At 36.8% G+C, this 22,927-nt stretch overlaps 2 protein-coding genes across 3 annotated transcripts; both read left to right on the top strand.

Moving 5' to 3' along the window:
* Positions 1-911: 911 nt before the first annotated feature.
* On the top strand, positions 912-2,872 carry pth4 (parathyroid hormone 4). Its single transcript, XM_042494140.1, has 2 exons — positions 912-997; positions 2,602-2,872. Exons 1-2 carry the CDS (start codon positions 912-914, stop codon positions 2,870-2,872), a joined length of 357 nt encoding a protein of 118 aa, XP_042350074.1.
* Positions 2,873-5,264: 2,392 nt separating this feature from the next.
* cept1b (choline/ethanolamine phosphotransferase 1b) lies at positions 5,265-22,523 on the top strand. 2 transcript variants are annotated; one of them, XM_042509611.1, is made up of 10 exons: positions 5,265-5,469; positions 8,462-8,767; positions 10,524-10,698; positions 13,044-13,191; positions 13,347-13,488; positions 16,856-16,940; positions 17,232-17,363; positions 18,815-18,973; positions 19,728-19,853; positions 20,897-22,523. In XM_042509611.1, exons 2-10 carry the CDS (start codon positions 8,574-8,576, stop codon positions 21,017-21,019), a joined length of 1,284 nt encoding a protein of 427 aa, XP_042365545.1. In that variant the 5' UTR covers positions 5,265-5,469; positions 8,462-8,573; the 3' UTR covers positions 21,020-22,523. The 2 variants fall into 2 exon arrangements, with proteins under 2 accessions (XP_042365545.1, XP_042365554.1); XM_042509620.1 differs by lacking the exon at positions 16,856-16,940 and adding an exon at positions 15,196-15,280.
* The last annotated feature ends 404 nt before the right edge of the window (positions 22,524-22,927 follow it).

Raw genomic sequence — 22,927 nt, 5'->3', positions numbered from 1 at the left:
AAAATCGACAGGTTGAGCTCGAGCTGAGCGCAAACAAAATTCCTTTTGTAAAAACAATCTTCACGTACGTCAGCATAGATGTCCTCAAAGCTTTTCATGTCACTCGTAACACAGATTTGAATGATTTATGTAGATCACATTTTCAGGGTCACAAAATCTGTAATTCTGGATTAATCCAGAAAAATCGCATCCCTGGTAAATAGTCACAATTTTAATTAGTCTACATCCTGCAGACGTCGTAGTCAGTGATCAAACAAAATAAGTACACTTCCACTGCAGCCCTCCAGGTTCTCCTAAATTATTGAAAAACCTGAAAACACCCCCAGAGATGAACTCAGTGAGGAGAAATCCCAATCTGCAGAAACCGACACATCTGACTGTCGGTCTTCTGGTCCAGGTCTTTTCTTTTTCGGCAAACTATTTACAGTAAAAAACAAACAGGTTGTGGGTAATGTTTCGGCTGATTCTTGTATATTTAGAGTCAGTGGGGGATATTCGTCCTTTTTTGAGCTCTAAGCAGTCATGTTGTGTTTTTCATTATTTACTAAAAGACGGCTCTGAGGTTTTGCACGGGAAAAATGAGAGAAAAGCCACAGAAGATTGTGTGTTTTAGGTCATGAAATATGCATCATACGGATCTGCTGCTTACAGTGTGTTTTATATAACTCCTCTGAAATACAACATTTATTTTTTCCTTGTGTCTTTCCTGTTTTGTTGTGAGTGATTTCACTTCCTCACAGCTCAAAATGTTATTCAAAAATAAAAACAGTTATTCTTTGAGCTGCTCACAACTGGTAGATTTTTCTTTACTGGTCACAAACCAGAGGGGTTGGGACTGCTGATCTAACTATCTAAATAGCTAATGAAATGTATTTTTGTATAAAGTGTTTCTTGCTGTTTGCTTTCAGAAAATGCAGAAGTCCTGCAGACCTGTGCAGCGGCTCGCTGTCCTGTTTCTCATCGTCTTTACAACCGGCCAGTGTCAACAGAACGGGAGGTGAGACGTCTGTTTCCCGCCCAGTTTCAACGGTTTTCTCTGCAAATGTTTTTTAACTGCTTTGACATGAAAATGATGGAGTTGCTTTATAAATGTAGGAAAATGTTTTGGTGGAGCTCAGCTGTAGTTTAGATTAATACTTTCAAACCCTGAATAGCAAAACATCAAAATGTTTACACAGAAGAAATCTATTTCCAGTTCCCCAAAAAAGCCCCAAAACACCATATCTCAGCTCATTATGAGGCTAAATGTGCTGCAAAACATTTTGTTCACAACTGAACACGACCAAAATCAGAACATGTTCTCCCTGATGTTTTTTTTTTTTTGTAGTTCACTGAAATGTGAAATTTGATTTCTTGAAATGTCACTTTGCATATGTGGGGGATGTTTGATTCATCAGTTCACCGATATTTTATAAATTAAATGACTTGAAATTTCAAACCGCAGATGTTTTCATGTTTTTAAATCATAAAAACATGGTTACAGTTCAAGTTCAAATGCTCATGTACTTTGACTAAATCCCGCATGCTGCATATACTGTATATTTATATTATTTACAACTTTACAAAAACATTTGACTTGTGTATGGACATTTTTATCATGTTGTTGGTCACAGTATCATGTAATAATGTGAACAGTTATGAAAATAAGAATTTTTTTATGACATACAACTTATACATTCATACATATGTCATATGTCTAGAGAGATTTTTTAAAAATTTGGCACAAATGTTCACTTGGACTCAACAATGAACTGATCAGAATTTGGAGGTCACAGGTTTAGGTCAATGTGACCTTACAAAACAAGTTTTTGGCCATAACTCAAGAATTCATAAGCTAATTGTAACAAAATTTTACATAAATGTCTGACGGGATATAATGAAGTGTCGACATGTCATATCGATAAGGTCAAAGGTCAACTTCAATATGACATCATCATCTTTAAAAACACTTTTCTGCCGATTATTCAATGTCAGATCTCGAAATCAACAGGAGAGACATTTGATCAGATATTGAATCGGTGACTCTTAATCTTAACCCTCTGAAACCTGAGCAAACTGTTTCTTTCAAAAACATGGGAGGAAGGCAGCGTGCAACTTAACAAGACATGACTCAAAAAAAAACCCCAAAAATGAATAAAAAGTTACAAGAAAATTACCTGAAAATAATAATTTAAAAAAAGTAAAAGTACAAACAAAAACAAAGAAAATGACTGGAAAAAAAGTGCAGAAAATTTTAAAATATTTTTTTTTTCTGTAACATGATTTTAAACATGTAATAGTTTTCTGGACATTTTTCTGTAGTTTTTTGATAATTTTGTAATAATTGTCACACCTTTTTATTTAACCATTTTTTAGATATTTTCTTTGTCATCTTTTACTAATTTCTTGCAATTTGTGGGACATTTTTTGCCAAGTTGGTCATTGCCATTTCAATGTTTCTGAAAGAAATCAAACCAATTTGTTTAGGTTTCAAGGGGTTAAAACTGTGAAGGTTGTAAAGATCTTCTGTGCTGACAGGTTGAAAATATGTGATGCGTCCTCGACATAAATTTTGAATCTGACTCTGTGTTTGGATAAAAAGTCTAATCTCTCTCCCTGCAGCCGTCGCGCTGTGACCGAACACCAGCTGATGCACGACCGCAGCAGAAACATCCAGAGTCTGAAGAGACTCATCTGGCTGTCCAGCGCCATCGAGGGTCTCCACACGGCTCAGACTCGCTCTGCTGCGTACAGCCCCCCAAAAGTCCTGGACCTGGCTCTGAATCCAGCGCTGGTCCCTGCTGCCGGGAGCCCCCAGCCCACCAGGGTGCAGAGCCTCCTGAGAGACTTCTTTAACCCTTACCTGACCCAACAGCCAGACAGAGAGGTCTGAGATCACTCTGATGCATTAACATAAAGCTACTGTAAACAAATATAAAAAATAATTATCATTTTGTGTCCATTGTTTGTCTTTATAGTCACCCATCCAGCTGCAAGTGTTTTGGAGGGTTATTCCTGTTCCCAGGGTGTTTATATTCCACAGTTTGATATGGCACACAATGGGAACCTGGAAAAATGTCTCCCTGCTCTGTAGTTAATTAAATTAACATAAAGTTTGGCTCGGGGTCAATAGTGAGGGCTTTAAGGATCACAAAATTGCATTGGCACGTCTTATTTTAGGAAATAGTTACTCTTTTTTATGTGTGAAAAACTCCCAAACTGATCTTAGCTCTAAATTTGAAATAATAATAATAATTGGTCAACCTATTTATTTGTTTCTTTATGTATTTATGTGGCTCGTTGGTCTACGGGTATAATTCTCTCTTATGGGTGTGAAAGAGTCATTGTATCTGAACTCTGTGCAATGACAATAAAACTTAATCCAATAATTAAAGAATTGCCTCTTACAATTATAAGTTGTACAACATCAACTGACTGAGCCATCATGCTACAGTTTCATAGTGGAAATTAATGGTAATTAAAGATGTGAAGGAAAGTACTTAAATACCATTATACAAATGCTGCACTTACAGATTCAGTGTGTAAAATGTATGGGGATTTAGTGTAATCTAGTTCTGCAGACTTCAGATTGAAACCAGCTGAATCTTCTCCCAGTTAGAATTTCTTCTGTGTTTATTGCTCAGGAGGTTTTTACCAGAAGTCAAATTATCCACAAAAGTCTTTTTCTCACCAAAGCAAAGACTGATTTAACGTGATAAAAGCACTGAATAAAGGAGTTACATGTTTAAAAGTCAGTGTTTTTGCAGCTCCCTTATTGCAGAGGTGCTGTGAACCTCGGTGACCAATGCAAAAATGCAAAAACACAAAAATGCAAAAATGCAAAAAAAATAATTTAAAACGTTTTAAAAATAAAGAAAAAAAAAAAACGCATGAATATTAATGGCCCTGTCTAGAGCCAGTGTTTGGTTTGTCCATTCTGTAGTAATAAATGGCTCATTTTAACAAAAATACTATGATTCTTATTTCAAGATGATAATACACTAAAGAACACATACTTATTACATTATATTCCATTTCTGCAGAAATATCCCTCTAAATCCTACAAACTGGACCTTTAGAAACTCTACTGAATAGTAGCGTATTTATGTTTTATGCTGCGTTATAATTTCACTCGACAACATTTAGGGATATGTTGAACATTTTACTTCACTACAGGTATTTGATAACCTGAGCAGTTGTGCTTGAAACATCACTTTGGTGCATTAAATAAAAGATAACTGGAGTCCTACTGTGTGCAAGCTATTTTAATGCCTTTTTAGTCCTCCTCAGAGTAATGAATATTTTACTTGAGTCTCCCTAAATGATGTGGGGAAATCCATGACCCTCCCTTTACCATAACCTACCATATTTCAAGGTTTCTGGCTGTGATAAATGGTGTGATTTTAGAACGTTTTGATGAAGCTATTAACAAATAAACATTTGCTAAAGGCATTCAAACAAAGTTTTGCGATGGAGTTTGCTATATTGCAAATTGTAAATGTTTACTTTTATTGTAAAAGCATATCAGTACCAAATATCAGTCTCATTAACTACTAATAATCCGTATCGGTATTGGCCCGAAAAAAACAATATTGGTCGACCCCTAAAAAGAAGACATCATGTATAATGTTCTACACTATTCCTTGTGTAAATAAATACAATCTTAACTTTTCGTGAAAATATATTGTATTACTTTCAGAAATACAAAAACTTGGTAATGAATTCCATGCCACCCGATAATGCTCGATAATGCACTGTCCCTTTTCTTCACTGTTGTATTAACACTTTTACTTCACTGTATTATCTGAGTACTTCTGTTTTATGTTGGCTTTTGAGTCAGATAGTTAAGAATAAGACTTGATTGTTTTGTTGTTGTTTATTTTATTTGAATTGGTTGATTAATTAGTGAATTAATTATTATTATCTTTGGATTGCTATTGTTAAAGCAGTTGTATTTTTGTATTAGTATTATTATCATTATTAGTAGTAGTAGTAGTAGTAGTAGTAATTTACTTTTATTTCCTACTTTTATTATTAATTTTTATTACTGTGTTTTTTGATGTAATGTAATGTTAGCTTGTCTTGGACATCAGACAGACTAGCTTTTCGCCTAGGCGTTAGCTAATGGACCGCTAGATAAAAATTAATTCAGTCTTTGTCACGTGGAGAGCAGATGTTGCCAGTAGGAGAAGGCGGATGTCTACCTGCGAGAACAGGCTCAGGGCAAAAAAAATTGACTGTAACCGACACAGCTACCGCGAGATTTCCACGATGGCTAACGTGAACTAACGTGAACTAGCTTGCTGTGACAACCAGCCCAGTGACACCGGTCGTGGTGATCGACCGCCTGCTGCTTAACGCCCCTCCGGTGGTCTAAGTAGCAGAGAGACACCCTGAAACTAACCACCCACAGAAGAAGCCTGTCTGCTGGCTTGAAGCGCCCTCACCGCCCCTCGGAGTGTCCGCGGCTCTCGTCCTTTAATCGGCCAGGTCAGCCCGTGTTACATCCGTCAGCTCAGCAGCATGCTAGCTGTCTCTGGGGTTAGCTAGCGGAGCTAACTCCAGCTAGCCGCAGTCATCGCGCGAGCTGTCAATACTTCTCTGATATGATCAATATCTTTAATAGGCAATTATATTTCAGTAATGTAAGCGTGTGGAAGTGACAATGAGCCAACTGCCAGCGAGTAACGTAAAATTACCAAACTGACACACGTCTTCCGTAGCTACCAGTCCAGCTAATGCTAATCACCAGCACCACTGATGCTCAGTTAGTTATCGGCTAGGCTGCGTTAGCAAACCGCTGAAGCAGGTTGTTTTGCTCTCGTCAGTGGCTCATGTGTTGCTGACAGTCACACGAAATAGTTTAGCAACACAGACACGGGCCATCAAGGAGGATTTTTTTACGCTGTCTTTGATTTCTGTGCAGTTAGCTGCAGTTAGCTGATTAAACCCTGTTTATGTCTGCAGATAATGGTGTCCATGTCACATATGTCAAACAGATAAGATTAAACTTTTATTTGTCCGGAGGGGGGGAAACTCTGTGCAGCAATTAGTGCACAAAGAATGCAAATATGCAAAGAAAAATAACACTAAAATACAACTATAAAAATATATACATAAAAGTAATGTGCAAATAAGGTGCAGTCCAAATAGTTACAGTATATTAAATGCCAAAACAGATCACTGGTATTGATGATAAATATGGTAGGACTGCATATTGATAAGTGTGTCCACTGTCAAATCTGAGGTAGTTAATATAAGAGTTCAAGAGTTCGGGCTTTTATACAGAGTAGTTTGTGTATTCATGTGGTTGAAGCTGGAGTCCATAACACAAGTTAAAATCCATATCCGAAGGCTGAGATTCTTTCAGTAAGTTTCAGTCAAGTTTCAGTAGATAGTTAAAATGACCAAGGTCTAAACGTGTATCAAAAAGATATAGTCTAGGACTTGATAAAAACTGGAATAAAATCAAATTAGGACAAAGCCTCTGCAGTCACAAATGAAGAGGTGACTGTTTTATGCACATTCATATAATTTGCACTTGTTTTAAATGAAAGATTTTGCTCTTTTATTGTCATATAACCTGTTTTATATGAGATCATCTTCTTTCATTAGCATCTCATCTGCTTATAAATATGGTTATTTGTTTTACTCATAATTTTAATCTACTTATATGAGCTTAATTTTCTTATCCATATTGTACTTACTTGTTTATGAAATTATATATTTGAATTTGCACCCTCATATCTTCTTGTAAGCAGTGCTGTTTTATTATTTGTGCTTTAACATTCATAATGTTTTTAATTTTTGTTATGTCATAAGGGGGCAGGAGGAGGGCTCCATGGGTTTCTGACATCTTATTTTATTCTGTAAACCTTTTCATCAGGGAATCACTTTGGGCTTAAGCTTGAAAAGTGCTATATAAATAAAGATTATTATTATTAGTAGTAGTATTAGTGTTAGTCGTAGTACACTCTTGTAGTAGTAATGTGATAGTAAACGGCTGATATAATCGGTGATACTTCCAATAATACAGGTGTGACAGTTCAGAGGAGTTTTGTACCATTTTGGTGGTGAATGACAGTGATAGAAGTACATCTACTCAAGTACTGTATTTAAGTACAGCTTTTGTACTTTACTTTGGTATTTCCATTTCCTGCTACTTTATACTTCTACTCAGCTCAAATATTGTACTTTTTACTGAACATTATTTATCTGACAGCTAAGGTTTTGACTTACTTTGAAGATTTAGATTAATAATAAAAAATATAGTCACCATGATTGTGATTTATTATTATAAAGATCAGAGTTTGTTAATCCCTTTATTAGCCAGTAGTAGTATATCCTTTTAAGCAATTTACATGGTAATGAAGCTCATCCATTAATTAAAATGACATATATGAGTCTGAAATAGGCCATTCAGCATAATGTGCACTGTTAGTTTTTGTGGTTTTAGTAGGATTTATTTTGATGCTGATGCTTTTACAGAAGTACAGTTTGAAACTCAGCACCTCTTGATACTGTGGTATTGCTACTTTTACTTAAGTACATGGTCTGAATACTTCTTCCTCCACTTCCTCTTTCCCCTGAAGTCTTCAGTTTCATTAAAAGTTATACACCAGTGGCTTTATTCTAGATAATAGAGATAGGGTGAGGAGCTCAGACGTCCAGAGGAAGCTTGGAGAATAGCTGCTGCTCCTCTGCGTGAAAAGAGGCCAGCTGAGGTGGTTAAGGCATCTGATCAGGCTGGGCGTCTTCTGTTAGAGGTGCCCCAAGCATGTCTAAGTGGTAGGAGGCCCCGGTGCAGACTCAGAGCAGGCTGGAGAGAGAGATTATATATCTTATTTTATTATTATTTGACCTGGGAATGTCTCGGGGTCCCCCAGGAGGAGGTGGAAAGTATTGCCGGGGAGAGGGATGTCTGGAGTACTTTGCTCAGCCTCCAGTCCCTGCAACCCGGCTCCGGATAAGTGGATGAAAGATATTTTTCGTCATTGACTTATGTCCATCAACACAGAATATGTAAAGAACAAACTGAAACACTAGAATAACCTCAAGTGTGTGATTTGTGTTTGGATTCAGATTCAGAAAACTTTATTGTTTGTAAAGATAGAAAATCGTCTTAGACGGGGCTCAGCATGTGGTGCAAAACAAACTTGGATAATAAACATATAATATGAGTAGTCCCTATGAAAACAGAATAAATACCTAATGCAATCATTTAGACAGAATAAAAATACCAATATACTCAGGTACAAAGTGGCATAATGTTTATGTCGACATATGGATCATAACCTTTTATTTAAGATGTTTATGTCAGTGGGAACAAAGGAGTTTGTATAAGTGTTCTTGGCTACGGGGACTTCAGGGCGACCTGGTGGTAGGATCATTAATCATTAGATGCTGTTTTAGTTAAATACATCCCAGGTTTTGTAATATTTTTTACGGACATATTGTAATATAGTTTTTTTTTTTCTTGTAGGTATTGTCCAGCCTCATCCAGCCCCACTGTGGATCTTTAGCCCCTCCGGCAGGACAGTGGCAGAGGCAGAGCCAGAGCCATCGGGGACCAGACCAGCAGGCAGCAGGGCTCCATGAGCGCGACGGGGCAGCAGCAGCAAGGGGGGGGCCTGCGTTCTCGCCGAGGCCTTGGCCGGGACAAGGACCCTGGGCAGGGCATGGGCATGGAGGCGGCCTGCTGGCTGGCCCCCGGAGTGCTGCGCAGGCTGATCGAGCTGCCGTCGCCGCCCCTGTCCCGTCACCAGCTCAAGAGACTGGAGGAGCACAGGTAACCCCGAGTCCTCAAGTTAAACTTTATGTGGAGTAATTTAATGTTATGTATTGGGAGTTTGGTGTCTTTCAGAACACAGTAACATCATGTGACACTTAGACTGAGCACAGGCGGACCTTATTTAACAAAATTCTGTGACTTTTGAAGGTTATTGGTAGCACCAAGTCTTATTTAGGGGCTTCATAGCAAAGGGTGAATAGATATGCATGCATCATTTTCAAGTTTTTTTATTTTACAGAATTTATTTTTTTATTTTTTTTATTTTATTTCACCAAAGTTGTCTATTTTGTAAAGGTTCATTACAAAAAATCCCCAAAAAATCCATTTAAATTGGAGGTTGTAACACAAGAAAAAAAGAAAAGCTTAAAAGGCGGGGGGTGAATACTTTTGCAAGGTACTGTATATATGGAACAGTAATGCCCAGAGGTTAAGCGGACTGATGTGGATGAGTTCAGTGTGTGGTGAGTAGATGGTGTCATGTGTGGCACCCCTCTATGAAAGGGGTGTTTGTCAGAGGGGACACTTCAAACTCTGTTGCTGTTTGGGCCGTGTAATGTGTGGGAAGTATCTACACAGTCTGAGACAAGATGTAATTGTACCCGTTGAAATTTAAAATTTCATTCTGTTTCTATAATTGCAGCAAGTTTTGTCACAAAGTTATCCTCTTTCCAGTCAAATAGACTCTAGTAAAATGATGCAGTTGTTTACTGTTTGATTCCTTCCAGAGTCGGTCAAAGACATTATTATCTACAGAGTGCCCCAGGAATGACCTTAAATCTGGGAATGAGTTAGCATTTCAGCACTCCAGTCTCAAAGTCAGATGGTTTTTTGAATGAGTTTTGGGTTAGATGCCTGAAACAAGGTCTGTGGTTAACAAAAGCTGAAGAGACATTTTGTTCTTAGACATAAAATACGTCACTATTACTCCGCTCGTTAATTCTGGAGCTTTTATGTGCCTGAAAAAAGGCGTCTGCAAACAAGTAGCTGAATGAAACTCCAGAATGTCATCAAACCAAATCACGCTGAACACGTTTCACAGCCTCGTTGTGGCGCAGACACGACTGTAGTTTGCTTGTAGCCTAAAATAAGCTTTTTACCTCTTGCAAATTACATTAAGACTTCAAAAAAAGTTTAAAATATTATTATCCCCATTACTCACTTGGACACAAAAAGGGCCCAGCTTGAAAAAACACCAAAGTTAGCCTGTAAGGTGATCAGTTTAAAAAGATAATGTGATTTAAAAATTTGACTGGTGATCCTGACATTTTTGTCTGCAGAGCTGCTCCTGCAAAAAGACAAAGCTGACTCCTTATTTATTAAAACAAAGTTATTCTGAAAATGTATTTATTATCTTTAATTACACCCCTTTAATGAAACTGTGTTTGGTCGAGTGTAAAAGCTTTATTTTTTGTTGTTATGCAAACAGAAGCAGAATTAACCTGGAGTTTAAACAGCTGAGGTGATGTTTTTATTGTAGCTGATAAAATCATCATTTGCAGCTTCTCGTGATACCGTTGTGTTAGTTGTAATTAAAATTGTAGGTTTTAGGATTTTTAAACTCTTTTAAATCACAATTTTAGCATTGAAAATAAGTCATAGTTAGCCCAAATAATAATTAACAGTCATATTAATTATCACCCAGCCCTCATCATGACTGCATCATTCTGTCATCATTATCGTTATTTCTGGGGTGCATGTAAATCTCCATGGTAACGCCATCAGGCCTTCACCTGGCTGTTGTTCGTCCCTGCAGGTACAGCAGTGCTGGACGCTCCCTGCTGGAGCCTCTGATGCAGCGTTACTGGGAATGGTTGGTGGGACGAGTCCCCTCCTGGATTGCCCCCAACCTCATCACCATCATCGGCCTGGCCACCAACGTCTTCACAACCCTCGTGCTCATCTACTACTGTCCAACTGCCACTGAGCAGGTCAGTCATCACGCTCGAACAACGTTTTACTAAATGTTCTTCGTGTGAAAACTTATTAAATGGTAGAATTCAGTCACAGATTTACTTCAGTTGCTTCCAGTTTGCTGATTTTTATCTGTATTACTGGTCCAGTGTGTAGGAACTGGGGGAGTATATTGGCAAAAATGAAATATAATAATCATAGCTATGTTTTTATTAATTAGTATTCACCTTTTCTTTACCTTAAAACAGGGGGAAGGCAACCAGTGGCTCTGGAGCCACGTGTGGCTCTTTAGCCGCTGTTTAGTGGCTTTGACACACAAAAAAAGAAAAAACAAAAAGAAATCATGGAAATGATTTATTTTATCACATTTTTTTTTTGTTCTAGGTCTAAATAAATGCTTACATTTTCCACGTTTAGAAAACCCACTGAATAATTAAATTAAACGTAACCAAAATTTGTGTCATACATCGAAGGCATTAGAACATTTATATCAACGTACAGAGCGGGTCCTCTCCTTGGAGTTCACCATTTTTCTTTCTATAGTAGCCCTGAATGGACAAAAAACAAACCACTGACTCTTGGCAGCCGTAGTTCTCCGACACACTTGACACAAGGAGAAGTTTCAGTTTGCTGCAATCTGCAACATCACCACTAGATGCCACTAAGTCCTACACACCTGACCTTTGAGCAACTGACAGTGAAACTCAAACCTTAAATAATAATAATACAAAATAATAAAACATGTATTTTTGTTGTTGTTAAAAAGGCACAGTTGTAGCAGAGCAGTGGGAGGGAGCTTCCTATAAAAATAATAAAATGACAGGAAACTAGAAATAACGGCCTGGTTCAAAACTAAACAAACAAATACAGAATTGAGTTTGAAAGTTTGCTTCGACTAAAAAAGTTGGCGGCTACACTCCATATTAAATGTTTTTTGGGACAGATCACCTGAGTGTAATACCAGGACAGTGATAAATGTATTAAATGCAAAATATGCAGGATTTTTGCGAGGTCTAAGTGTGATCCTTTGACTTTCTGTGAGGAGTTGGAGATGCATGTGAAAGTGCGTCTGCATCAACAGTCTGTGTGTATCACAGCGATGGTGATCCTGCGGCCTCTGTGGGCCTCGAGCCTCTGCCTGTACTCAGCAGTGTCAGTAGGACATATCTGATTACAGGGCCGTCTTATATAAATGGAGTAATTCTGGGAAACAGATCTCGAACAGGGCAACAACAAGGAATCCCTGATTTGTCATGGGGTCATACACACTGTATTTTGATTGGGATTTCATGTATTGATTTGTACAGCTCGAGGCCTTCTCCTGATCTGATTATTTGGCTGTCTGTCAACTGGCTACAGTTATATGCATAAAAATATTCCCCTATTTTTCATAATATGACAGTATATTCTGGTTAAATATTACGAATTAGGTCATTTTCCGAATTTGGCATTTTCTGATCAAGACGTGGGATATGCCAACATTTTTTTTTTTGTGTCATTCAAATGACAAACAACATTCAAATATACTGACTTTCAGATTTATACATAAATACAGATTATAGAGATATAAATGGATCCACAGTCAGACAAAAGACAAAATAAAATCAAACCAAATTAGACAAACTAAACCAGAAAATGACCACAAAAAAATATCCAACTTCACAGGCAGCCACACACGTTTTAATAGCATTATTTGGACATACAGCCAACTTGCAATGTGCTTCTCAATTTAAGTTTTTTACTGCATTTTGCGACATGCGGCCTCTTGTCTGTTTACGGTCGGGTCTGTGTTTATAACGGATGTGTTGCACACAAACCAGCTTGCAAACAGTTTGCGAGGCTGCGGTAGAGATGCGTGCAGAAAAGCCATCATTTCTGGTCGAAAAAAGCAACACACATACTTTTAAAGTTTATGGAGGACTTGGATATCAACAGGTTTTTGAATGGGCACAATATCACAGCACCGACCTTTCAAAGGGATGGTTTAAGGAAAGAAAGACGGAAGCAAACGTTCCAAAAAGTCCACCACTGTTAGAAAACTGTAAAAAAAAAATCCTATTTTGATGCAAAGAAGCAAAATGACAATTGGCTCCAGCTACTTTTCCATATTTTGACATAATCAAAAATGTGACATGTTAATCTGATTGTGCATAACCACACGTAACCAGAGAAAGTAGAGGAATATTACATTTCGTTAGTCATGTTAACAGCTTAGTTGAAATATTGTCTTGTTTGGAATAATAACATACACAAAACAATTTATTTTGTGTATGTAAACAGACTCATCTTTGCAGGTTTCACAGTAGAGAAACTCCTGCTCCATATTAATGTGTTTGTGTGCGTGCGTGCGTGTGTGTTTTAGGCTCCTCTCTGGGCGTACCTGCTGTGTGCTGTGGGTCTGTTTATCTACCAGTCATTGGACGCCATCGATGGAAAGCAGGCCAGACGCACCAATAGCAGCTCTCCTCTGGGCGAGCTGTTTGACCACGGCTGTGACTCCCTCTCCACCGGTCAGTTTTCTCCTTTTTGACTTTGTTCTGCTGTTACTCAGTGAATCCAGAGCCCTTTTTTAACATTGCCTGTGTGTGTGTGTGTGTGTGTGTGTGTGTGTGTGTGTGTGTGTGTGTGTGTGTGTGTGTGTGTGTGTCTCTCTCTCTCTCTGCAGTGTTTGTGGTGCTGGGAACCAGTATAGCAGTGCAGATGGGCACCAACCCAGACTGGATGTTCTTCTGCTGCTTCGCTGGGATGTTTATGTTTTACTGCGCCCACTGGCAAACATACGTGTCGGGAACGCTGCGCTTCGGCATGTGAGTCATCTAAAGCTGCCTTTTTTGGGTTTTTTTGTTTGGTTGTTGTTTTTATATAAAGCAAGAAGATAATTTCAAGCCGTGTGTCTATGAAGTTTGCTGATTTCAGTATTTACAGTTCAGGTTTTTTAAGGTCTGAGTGTTACTTTTTAATATTACCACATATACCTGATTTTACTGATTCCAAAACGTGTTTTCCTGTAAACCCCTTCTTTTGCATTTAACTAAATATTACACCTATTTGGAATATTTAGTTATGTTATTCTGACATTTTAATTTATTTTGGTCTGTTATCAAACAGCGAGACAATAAGGCAAGAAACTACAAATATAAAAAAGACACACAATCATCTATAATAATCTATAAAGCAATGCAAGAAAAGATATCTTCAGTCCAAAACAGATGAACGCTAAAGTTAAAACTTAATTAATTAATCGATTAGTTGTCAACAATTCAATTAATCGTCAACTAATTTGATAATTGAGTGCTTTGATATGATAATCGATTGGTTTCAGCAACTTTTGCAAGTCAAAAAGTCAAAATTCTCTGATTCCGGCCTCATAAATGTGAATATTTTCTGGTTTCTTTACTTCTCTATGACATTAAACTGAATGTTTTAAACAAAATGACATTTGAGGATGTCGTTTCTTGCTGTGATTGACATTTTCCACCATTTTCTGATGTGTTCTTGACCAAACAACAAATCGATTTACTGAGAAAATAATCCACATCTTAATCGATAATAAACTTAATTGTTAGTTGTAGCCTAAGCTCAAACTTCAGTTTATTTTGCCGATATGGCAGTACAATACAAGACATTGCATTTGGCATCAAGAGCTAACATCAGTCGAGAGGAAAAAAGGGCAAATCCTTTAAAATGACTTATTTCACATTTGATGGTTTCACAGTCAGCACAGTCACATTTATGTCCACCAGACGCGGTTCAACCATTGCAGCTCCAAAGTGTTAACAGCCTGGTGCTTCAGAGTTTTGATTGTGTGAAAGATTTTTTTCATTTTTAATATTTTTCTGTTGTTGTTTTGGCTCTATGTTATTAATATAAGTCTGATTCTGTTAAACAATTAATCTGAATCAAAATCTGGTAAATAACAATCAAAATAAACATGAATAAACATTAAGTAAGAGAAAATAGAAATAAAAACCATTAAAATTAATATATAGAACAATAACAATAAAAAATGGAAATCCTATAATAGATGTATATAGTATGTCTGTTTTAAAATGAAAAGCTGTACAGTTTTGTGCAAAGATGTGCAAATGTATTGACCTTGAGTTCGTCCTCTCATCCAAACAGCATTATTCTGTGCATCCTTTCTTACACTCTGCATTCAAAAAGTCAAACAAGTTTTTCCAAATCCAGTCACACTCCTAAGTTTGGTAAACAGGGTAGACGTATGAAGATGGTGGAGTGCTGATAAAACGCACAACAAAACATTGAGGTACTTCCTGTTACTCACCTGCACACAAAGACCTGCAGCATGAAATCTGAAACACGTCTGGTGGACATAAACACGTTTTAGAGGTTTTCACGTACATTTATCACATCTGAAAACACATTTTGTTCACTTTTATCTATTGAACAGTGGATACACTAGTTACAGTGCTTCAGCGTTAGTGATTTCATCAGGTGATAGCGGTTTTATGTGCAGTCTGGCTGGAGTAAAGGTGGATGTATTCTGTGTGTAGATTTGATGTAACAGAGGTGCAGATCTGTCTAGCAGGATTACAGATGCTCACAGCCGCTGTGGGTCCCTGTCTGTGGAACATGATGGTAAACCTCCTGGCTGTCGCTGCATGTTTCACTGCCACCTCCTTCCATAACCACCGCCGACCTCCACTCAATCACGTCTGTCCTGCTTAAAGGTGCAGTCATTAAAACACGGCTCATCAAAAACTGAAGGAAACTAAACTTTTGGCAAACTGTGATTTAAAAAACCACCAGTTATTTTAATAAATTCTAAACTGGGATTGAGGGGCTAAAAAAATGCAATGCAGGGCGCAAAATACTAGTTCCTGTGTAGAATAGGGCTGTGCAATTAATCAAATTTTGATTTCAATTTAATCTCCCAACAATTACAAACGAAATGTAATCAAGAAAAATGCATTTTTCCACATTCTTTTTTGCAACCCTTTTTTGTGTACCCTTATTTTGTCTTATTTCACCCCTCCTTCCCTCAGCCTGAGCTCAACACTTGCAGCCAAAGCTACCAGCGAGGTGAGCTGTATCAGCACGAGGAAAGATGACAGGAGAAGAGCATTTGGTTAGCAAATTAGGCAGAACAAATTCTGCTGTGTGAGAACACTTTGGATACGAGGCATCCGACGAGGAGCAATAAAAATTATTAAAATGCAAGATTTGCTACATAATGGTGTCCGCACCACGCGGCAACACGTCAGATATTTTTAATCATCTTAAGTTTAAACACAAAGTGGCCTATGACCAAATAAAAAAAAAAACAAAAGGAGAAAAGGACGACCCCATCGACCTCCACTGCAACGCAGTCATCAGTTAAAGACACGATATATAAAGCAACTCAGTAGTAAATAAATTAAAAGAAGCTCAATGTGAAAAGTTTTAAGGGAAATTAAAGGTCAACTGTTTTTTATGTTCAATGAATGCAACATGTTTACAAAGTCAGTGAGTAATTGTGATTTCAGGATTGACCAAAATAATCGTGATTGGGATTTTTGCCATAATCGAGCAGCTCTAGTGTAGATGCACTGTATGTAACAAAAGTTTGCACAAGTTTTTATTGCCCCTTGTCATGTATCTGTCCTTGAGCAGCTTCTTGGCAAACCTAATATGGAAACCTGAAAAAAAAAACCATATTAAAGCTTATTTGGTGAATTATTTTCTTTTATAAGTGACTAAATAAATATTTCTAACTGATTATTGACCTCCAAACTTTTTCACTGTTTTTCACTGCTGTTGAATGGAACTAAATGGGAAGTTGAATGGGTAGTGGGAAGACCAAAAAGAGATTGAGATTGAGATTTTTACGCCTCACCTGCGTTGAATAAATGTATCAAAGACACACAGACATTTTTAAAATAATTTCTGCCTTGATTTTGTGACGACAAGACTCTAAAATATCTCAGCCCTCCTTGAGCGAACAGAGGAGCGACTGAGTGCTTCTTTACTTTTAAGAGCCAGTGAAAAATTACTGACTGCATCTTTAATGCAGCTTCTTTCCTGTCGAATCCTCCAAATTGAACTTGTGTGGTGCAGAAAGAGCACATTGGCTTCCCGCGGAGAGTTGTGGAAGAAGGCCGCAGGACGACGACTGCGTGCTGGTAGACGTCACTAATCGTCACTGTCGACTCTCTGCTTTCTCCTCCCACTCAGCATTGATGTGACTGAGGTGCAAATCTTCATAATAATCATGTATTTGCTGGCCGCCGTGGGAGGATCTGCTTTTTGGCAGTCACTGGTAATTCTGATTGGTTTTATTTCCTTCAGATTGAGATTAATGAGACATAATTAACATTCTTGTTTTGATTGTTTTACAGTAATTGTTATCAAAAATCCAGAGAATGTCACTTTCTACGCTTTTACCGTCCTCTAACATTACTCATGATGCTTCGTGGATGTAAAAATGATTTTACTCACAAACTACATATTAAAAAAAAGCTGGACGATTACAGTTTGATCAAGATGGATGTAAATGTCTGCGTTATGTTATCATTCATTAATTTCGATTTTTTTATGTCTTGGTTTCTAGATTCCGATCCTAAACATCCAGATGAAAATGATTCCTGCCATCTGCACTTTTTTAGGAGCCATATTCTCCTGCACCAATTACTTCAGAGTTATTTTTACGGGAGGTGTGGGCAAAAACGGATCCACAATAGCGGTAAGTTTGGAAACATCTCCTCGTAAATTAGTTATTAAAGATCAGATCGATGTCAGAGGGTGGATATTGTTTTATAACAGATAAATCAGAATGGAAATGCTTCAAGCTGCATCAGTGTGACATGTTTGTGCTTCCAGAGTGAAGAAAACAAACCAGAACGACAACGATGTTTTTGTGTCGCAACCTGCACAAATCAAAAACATAATGGGTGGAAAATATTCCAAAACCCAAGAGGGAGCCTCCATTTAGCTCGGAGTTCAAATTTAGGTATTAGCACAGAAACTGGTGAGAAATAAATGACTGTTTTTAGACGGCTCGCGCTGTTGCTGTGTGTTCATGGCTGTTTAACGAGCACAGAGTTTGTCAGGCAACACTTTTTATGTGCGACTCAATTTTATGAAGTCTCGGTTATGATCGCTGCTACCCGCTGTTATTTCTTGCAGGAATTTCATGTGTCATGTTAGCTTGTCAGGGCCAACAGATACCATCAGTGTGATATTTAACTGGTCCTTTTTTCAAATGCTGATGTCTGTTTTTAAGATAAGTTTTAAATTATGACTTTGCTGTGAAGGGCTTGTGGCAATAAGATTTTTACACACTGCTTACTGTGAGTTGTTTCTTTGTAAACAAAAAAGTTTGGTTCAGAACGAGCCTTCACAACCTTCAGTGTCCTGTCACCAACACAGTTTACACCTCACCTCTGTATATATATATATATACATACACACATACACATATAACTCATAATGCATATTCCACACATTTACTACATTCTTGTGAAAAAAATTAAATTCGGTTTTGATTCACTTTAGTCTTTTGCAGTACTGTCTACACAAATTTTCTGTGTTTACATTTTAGCCCTTTGTATGTATTATAACTTGCACAGTTTTATGTCTTAGATTCAGATTTAGCTTTATTCGCCTGATTGTCTTTAAAAAAAAAAAAGTATTTATTAAACATTGTAAGAGGGTATCAGAGCCAACGACTGCTTAGCTGTAAACATTTTCACATGTTAAGAATACAGAAATTAAACTTGAACTTGTACCTCCTGAACCAGCTTGTTCCAGTTGTCAGTATAAGCTGTAGTTAACTAACTTTTATTCCGTTATTTAGCCAAACTGGAAATTTAGATTATCGGCTGCTGTCCAGTTAAACATTTATGGCCAGTGTCTGCGTGCACCAGCGCTGTGTTTCATTTTGATGATTTAAGAAATGAAGAAATGTTATATACTGAGGTACTTTGAGTGTGATTCAGTGGATCATTTTGTCCTCTCAGGCAACCAAACACCTCACTGTATAAACATAATGTGCTTGAGTTCATTTATAAGATGTGTCACATTTTTATAACGTGTTTGGCATAAATATAATTTCTACTGTCTGTTTTGATGACATTAACCGTGTGTGTGTGTGTGTGTGTGTGTGTGTGTGTGTGTGTGTGTGTGTGTCCTCAGGGAACCAGCGTCCTCTCTCCGGTCTTACATATTGGTTCAGTTATCATTTTGGCAATGATGATATACAAGAAGTCTGCTGTCCAGCTCTTCGAGAAACATCCGTGTCTTTATATCCTGGCGTTTGGCTTCGTCTCGGCCAAAATCACCAATAAATTAGTTGTAAGTCAAACGCACTTTTTTTTACTGCATAATATGAAAGTCAAACACAATGCTGCTGCTCTGATTTAAAAATGTATTTTATCATTTAATAGCGCTGACATAATGAATTAACATGCTTTGTTTTGTTTATTTTTCTGCTTTATCCTGTAAAAGGACAGATGTTCACGTCAGAAGAGTTCAGGGTCAATTCCTTCTTCTCAGTTCTAAAACTCACATAGTTGAAAATTAAAAAGTTAAGGTCCATGATGTTTTTAGTGTACCCCACTACAAAGAAAGAAGTAACACTGTGAGCAGGACCCCATCCGAAGAGAAAAAAAACAAATACCAATATTTCAAATACCAGATATTTACAGGTTTGGCTCTGGCTAAACTAATAAACTTTTCTTGTGTTATGAAACAAGAGTTCCTTGTTGAGGACTTCAGCGTAACTGAAACTTAAATCACAGAAAATACAAGAGTTTTGACAAAGTTAGCGACCAGCTGGTGGGGAAAGTAAATCATCTGGTGAAAGACAGAAATTAGACGCTTGTTTCTAATTTCACCTTTTGCCATTTGAACTGTTTTTGCATCCTGTTTGCAGTTTTGACTTCCTCTTTTTTACCACATTATCATGACTTTGAGTTAACTTTCTAGTCATCACCAGGTCTAAGTTTCTTTCCAAAAATTACAACACCAGCACCCTTTGCAGAGAATTTAGTGCCCTAAATTAAACTTTTGTGTGACGCTGACTGTGTTTTTTTCCGTCTGTCTGCAGGTAGCACATATGACAAAAAGTGAGATGCATCTCCACGATTTAGCCTTCCTTGGACCAGGACTACTGTTCCTGGATCAGTATTTCAATAGTTTTATTGATGAGTACCTGGTGCTGTGGATTGCATTGGTAAGTACTCACATGATGCTCGCTTTGGATAATTATACTCAGTAATATAAATAGTTTATGTACGTGAAAACATAGTCAGTTAAGGTTTATTTAATCAGTGATAATGGTAGTTTTTGTGGCTTTGAAGCCCGTTTCCATTTTAAAAATACTTAACAGTGTAAGGAATGACAAAAATGAAATTTCTCACGGTTCGTCAAAATTGTGAGATACTAGTTACTAAGTCACGATTATGAGGTAGTGAGTTAACATTTATTAGATTACAAGACTCTTTGTCAAAAGTATGACGCATAAAAATAATGAGAGAAATTTATTTGATTGAATGTTCCTAAGTCAGTTTTGAGTACGTTACAATTTTTAGGTCATGAGAAAGCAAATCGAAGGAATTAAATCCTGATTACAGGGCTGAGATCATATATCTTAAATATAAATATACTCAGTCAGATGTTTTTTTAAGACTAATAAAGTCAAACTCACAACTCACTCACCAAGTTGCAATTATGAGACTGATGGACAAATTTAAAATTATTACATAAAATCAAAAGTCATTGTAACTATATCATGTGAAAACTAACTAATAACGATGATAATGATGAAATTGTTAAAATTTAAGGTCTGCCATAAGAGATTTGTTTATTATTATTATTATTATTAATAATAATAATTATTGTTATGAAGGATCCCAATTAGCTGACGCCTTGGTGACAAGCTCGTCTCCCTGGGGTCTAAGACAACATTAAATCATAACAGAAACAAGTAATAAAAATTAATAGTAATTAATAGAATAAATTAGTAATAAAAAATAAAAATAATAAATAATATTGATAATAATATAAAATAATATTAAGAATAATGTGAAATAATAATAATAATAAAAATAATAATGGAATAACAATAATAATAATAGAAATTATAATAATAATAATGGTAAGATGATAATAAGAAGTAAACTTTATATTAAGTGCCACTTCCTTTTTCTTTTCCTGTCAGTGAGGTGTGTTCTTCCTCAGAGCTGCTGTTTGACGGTGTTTCTTTCTCTCCTGCAGATCATTTCCTTCTTTGACTTGGTGCGTTACTGTGTCAGTGTTTGCAACCAGATTGCCTGCCATCTTCACATTTTTGTTTTCAAAATCAAGCCTTGTTCAGTGCTCAGCTCAGCTCCTCACTGAGGACACGCCCGCCATGACTGACTCTGTCCCTTCCTGTTAGTCGCACTCATCTTTTCTTCCCTCTGTTTTCCACGTAGAGATGCAGGGGATGACGTGGTGTAAAAGTATGTGCTTCTGCCAACTGAATGTGAGGACAAATAATATATATTAAGATACTGGAGTATTACTGTCATTGTTTCTTTTTTTTTTTCACCAGTGCAGAATTTGTACCAGTTTCATCTTCTGCCCCAGTAATAAAAATTCTCCTTCTTACAAACTCATGAGCAAATATTTCAGGAGAGTACAGGTGCTACTCGCTGTGTTCAAGGAGAGAAACTTCAGTGTGTTTTAACTGTTCATGTGCAGAGAAAATGTATAGGAAACGAATCAAATAATTCTTTGCTTTTCATGATTATAATTTTTGTAATATTTGCATAACGTTACCTTTTTGCTATTGTAAATACCGAACAGTGTCTGTGCTTTTCTTCTAAGTTAAAAATCCTGCTTTGACACATTTATAAAGCTTCATGTATATGATTTTTAAAACAAACTCATCTCCTGCACATCACATAAAACTGTGCAAGTGATCAGCAGAAATGTGGTTTTGGAGGAAACTTAATGCCGACCGCAGAATGTTGTTATTGAACAAAACCGCAAAATATTCACTGCCGATGTTTTTTTTTTGTTTGTTTAGTCTGTTACACGAAACCACTTCCTTCAAACTACACATGGGATTCTTCGAGGTCGAAATTCAAGTTTTGGTTGCAAAGTTGTGTGTATTTATTGTCAACTGTTATGTTGTTTGCTAATATATTAACCTTTTTTGTAGTTTGATTAATGCGTCACAGGGTTGGGCTTCCTTTACACTTTATTTTCTTACTTTAAAACAGATAAGGACACGCCGTGCACACGAGGGAAAGACAAAGCCAAAGTTTGTTTGTTTTTTGTTGTTTTTTTTACTTATAAAATATCTAAACTCAAAGCTCGATGTACAGAGTGATGTGGATGAAAGCCCAGAAGGCTTGTAAAGAGGCCTTTGAGGTCAAGAGTGGACTTTTTATGCTCATATTTTCCCACGTTTTGAAGGTTATTCGAACAAAGTTCAAGATGTTTTACCTTTTTTTTGTTTCAATCGCCACCAGCTGTCACTGTGCTTTCTGTCACTGCTCGTCCTGTTTATTCTGCATTTTTCTCATTGTCAACAAATCACGTGAAAGGACTGAAATCAACAATGTGTTTTCTCTTTACGCAATACTTTCTGTTTCCTGTGTGACTCACAGCTCCAAGCCCACTGCTTCCTGCTATGGATGTAAAAATATATAAAGTGTCATGTTTAAGCTCAGTTATTTCCTAAAAAACAGCTGCAGTTTTTAGCAAATGTTACTAAAATGGAAAGAAAGTGTGCATTTGTTGGGGACTATTTTCAGCAGTGGATTAATTTGCATTCTGTGCTCTATTGAGTTATTTGTGGCAGCATGGTGTATGTGGGACTGGACAAAATAAACTGCAGTGTGTGTTCATGGTAGAGCTGCAACTAACATTATTTTTCATCGCTGATTAATCTGTTGATCATTTTCTCGATTAATTGATTAGTTGTTTGATCTTTAAAATGTCAGAAAATTGCAAGAAATGTTCCACAGATCCGTAAAAAGTTTTAAAAGGTATTAAATTCCTTAATATAAAAAATAAAACATTAAATTGGTGAAAAAATGTCTTAAAGCAATCTTTCAAATTATTTAAAGTGCCCAGACATGAGTAGTGGGATTGTTTGAATATTTATTTATGATGGTGCATTGTACAATCTTAAAATAATTAACATCTATTTCTTTTGAGAATAATTGACCAATTTATTTTATTTATTTATTTTGTCTATTATTTTTGATGTTGTAAAATTGGTCTTTAATTAAATTCCAAGTGGCCTAAAAAATT

The sequence above is a fragment of the Plectropomus leopardus genome, chromosome 2 (genome assembly GCF_008729295.1).
Source record: "Plectropomus leopardus isolate mb chromosome 2, YSFRI_Pleo_2.0, whole genome shotgun sequence".
Classification (NCBI taxonomy): domain Eukaryota; kingdom Metazoa; phylum Chordata; class Actinopteri; order Perciformes; family Serranidae; genus Plectropomus; species Plectropomus leopardus.
The sequence above is the reverse complement of the archived record's forward strand: the minus strand, read 5'-3'. Positions and strand labels throughout refer to the sequence as shown.